The sequence below is a fragment of the Meles meles genome, chromosome 8 (genome assembly GCF_922984935.1).
Source record: "Meles meles chromosome 8, mMelMel3.1 paternal haplotype, whole genome shotgun sequence".
NCBI lineage: Eukaryota > Metazoa > Chordata > Mammalia > Carnivora > Mustelidae > Meles > Meles meles.
This window is the reverse complement of record NC_060073.1, coordinates 14,194,693-14,198,018: the sequence shown is the minus strand read 5'-3', so window position 1 is coordinate 14,198,018 and position 3,326 is coordinate 14,194,693. Positions and strand designations below refer to the sequence as shown.

At 39.5% G+C, this 3,326-nt stretch overlaps 1 protein-coding gene across 1 annotated transcript; it reads right to left on the bottom strand.

Annotated features, from left to right (window-relative positions):
* Positions 1 to 891: 891 nt before the first annotated feature.
* Positions 892 to 1,869, bottom strand: LOC123948585 (olfactory receptor 5M11-like). The gene has a single exon (XM_046015793.1). The coding sequence runs from the start codon at positions 1,858 to 1,860 to the stop codon at positions 892 to 894; it is 969 nt and encodes a 322-aa protein (XP_045871749.1). The 5' UTR covers positions 1,861 to 1,869.
* Positions 1,870 to 3,326: the final 1,457 nt, after the last annotated feature.

The following is a 3,326-nucleotide window of genomic DNA, read 5'->3' as shown; positions in this document are numbered from 1 at the left end:
TAAAAAGTACAAAATGTAGTGGTTTTCAACTAAAGTCGTGTTTAGGTAAAGTCTATAAACATTTATATGAAAAAAGAAGTGAAAATCAAATCAATAATCTAAACTTTCACTTAAAAATCTAGAAAAGAATATCAACAATAATGCCAAGTGATTATCAGTTTTTAGAATTCAAGTGACAGAGAAAGTATTCTTTCTTTTCCTAGACCTGAGTATGTAAATTCAGGTTTGCAGGTGAGAAGGAAGAAGTCAGTCCCTATAGTTCAGAGGCCACAGACAGGATCCACCAACTCTGAAGAAGGAAAAAAAAAAAAAGATCGCTGTATTTCTCTCTTCCCATTCCCTTACTGACCTTCTCTAAAAGCACATTCACAAGATACAGGAATCACTCTCATGACTCATGGTTTTTAGCTTTACTTAGTAGGTCAGAGAAGTATAGAAAGATGTTTCATAAAAACTCCTAGTCCCAAAAGACAGATGGTAATAGGAATAAAATAAATCCATGGAACTGAGCTAAGAGCATCTTTATCCTGTTTATCGTTGTAAACAATAAGAACACGGGAATGTCCTATGATATGTTAAGTGGTAATTTTCTCGTAGAACAGTGCTTTTCAAATTTAATATGCTTACAAATCACCTATGATGTGATTAAAACCCAGATTTGGATGCAGTGGATCTAAGTGCAGAATGTGGTGCTTAATTTCTAACAAATCCCAAGATGATGTTGTTGCTGCTTATCTGTGGACCACATGTTGAGGGACAAGAGCCTAGATTAATAAGTGAAACTCATTTTTTCCCAGACATGAGATTTTTAGCTGAGATATTTGAGACATATTCATAGAAAATATCAAAATACATCATCAGGATGCAAAGATATTTGAACCACAAGTTCACTTATGATTTACTGGAAACTGGAGGCAGTTCCATTTTAGTGACCGTATTTCTTCTGAGGACATTCTTCAAGGCTCGCTTTACATCTTTGTTCCGTAGACTGTATATCAGTGGATTAAGCAGTGGACTTACAAAGGTGTAGAAGACAGCTATGATTTTGGATTCCTCGACAGTCTTATCTGTAGGTGGTCTTACATACATGCAGAAAAGTGTCCCATAAAACAGGGTCACAGCCATCATGTGGGAACCACAGGTGGAGAACGCCTTGTGCCTTCCCTCTGCTGATTTGATCCGGAGGATGGCAGCAATAATGAAGGTGTAGGACACCAGGATGATGCTGAGGGAGTTGGAGAGGTTGAAGCCAGCTGATATGAGCATGGCATGCTCTTTGACATAAGTATCAGAGCAAGAAAGCTTAATCAGTGGTGGGTCAGCACAGTAGAAGTGGTTGATGACATTGGATCTACAGAAGCTCAAGCGGAAGGTCAGGATGGCCTGCAAGAGCCCATCTGAGAAGCCGTAGACATAAGGAAATGTGGCCAAGCAGATGCAGACGTGCCTGGACATTTTCGTACTATAGCGCAAAGGGTTACATATGGCCACGTAGCGGTCATAGGCCATTGCTGCCAGCATGTAAAACTCAGTGAGGAGAAGTGCGATGAAAATGTAACACTGTGTAAAGCAGCCAGCAAAGGTGATGGTCTTCTTCTCTGACAAGAAATTACTCAACATCTGCGGGGTGGCATTTGAGCTGTAGCACAAGTCTACAAAGGCCAAATTAGTGAGGAAGAAGTACATGGGTGTGTGAAGGCGAGAGTCCAGCCTGATCATTAGTATCAGGCCCAGGTTGCCCAAGAGGGTGGCGAGGTACACACCCAGAAACAGCACAAAGAGGATGGGCTGAAGCTCTGGACGATCTGTTAATCCCAAGAGAACAAATTCAGTCACCAGGGTGGAATTTCCTCTGACCATTTTCTTAGCTGCCAGCGTGTTCACTTAGATGAAGAAAATAAAGTGAGAAGTGAGTGAGAAATCCATTATGCATTTCTTTCTTTCTCTCATTCTCCGTTCTCACACTCTCCATCATCCTCGCATAAAATTAGTATCAGTGTCTGCAGCTGGAAGACATGAGACTTTTAAGAAGGTTGGAGTCCTTATTAGCTGGGTGTGTAATGTGCAGATGATTCCCAAGACTGCAGACCCCGTGACACAGCCTGTTCTGGAATGGGGGGGCCTTATGACAAAAAAAAGTTTGTCTACGAATGGATTGAAGGATGAGTTGTCACTTACAGTTCACTGTAAAATCATGGGCTTCATCACTGATCCCGGGAATGGTGTCAGACAAAATGGTGACATGTTTGAAAGCAGTCAACAGTCAACAGGGTTTGCATATTTAGAAGCTTAACTCTTGAGACTTGCACTCCCTACTGGCTGTATTAAAGAGCACCAAATTATAGGGGTTTGAAGGATATTCTTGGGAACCTGTTTAGCTGCCCTATCAATAAAATACAGGGAAATGTGGTATTCCTATGCAAGTAGACCAAAGATAAAGATCACAAATTTGAAAATAGCAAAGCCCAATATAAATTACTAATGAAGGGACTTTCATTCAGAAGCACTTGTATGAATAAGGAAAGGGAGCCACGTGTTTTGGGGGGAAGAGAAGAGGCCAAGACTTAGATTATAGTTTTGTTTGTTTATCCATTCCTTTTTTAATTTCTCTCAGAAAGCATTTAAGGGCACAGTTGGCTGTGTATGCTACTGAGACAACACAAATAGGACTCTAAACTCTTTAGCAGCATTATGTAAATAGTTCAACCTTCTTCACCACAGAATTACAATGCCCAGAAATTATAAAGCAAAAATCAATTCGGAGAGATAGAATCATTCTTAGCACAGAGTGCAGGTGATACTAATTATAACAAAAGGATTACACTTTTAGATAAAATTATCGCTCCATTGTACTATGAATTATAATTTAAAAATTAAATGATGAATTATTTTTCCAGGAGTCTGAAGAATGTATTTTGATCATGGATTCTCTGTGTTTTCCTGTGTTAATTTTTAAGTAATAGACTAAATAAGATAAGGGATCAGAACCCAAATGACTCTGGGAGCCATTTGGATAATAAGAATGAGTGATGTGGGCTTGGTCTAAAGGTGAGCAGAAGTGAACCAAAGAGCCAGCAGCCACTCAGGTTACTACACAGTGATGTGGGCTCCATGTTCCAAGATCTTAAGAGTTCCAAATTTAAACAGGTATCAGAATGCACTATTTAATGTGAAACTTACCGCATGCAATGTTGGCAAATAATTCCATTTGTAAACCTATCCTTACCAGAGTACCACAAAAGAAGTCTGTAAGACTGATCCACTGAGATGCAAATAGTAATATCATTCAATGCCAATGTCACCAACTGGGTTTCTATTCTAGTATC

Coding starts and splice junctions, on each gene's coding strand:
- LOC123948585 (XM_046015793.1), bottom strand. CDS start 1,860: ATGGTCAGAGGAAATTCCACCCTGGTGACTGAATTTGTTCTCTTGGGA.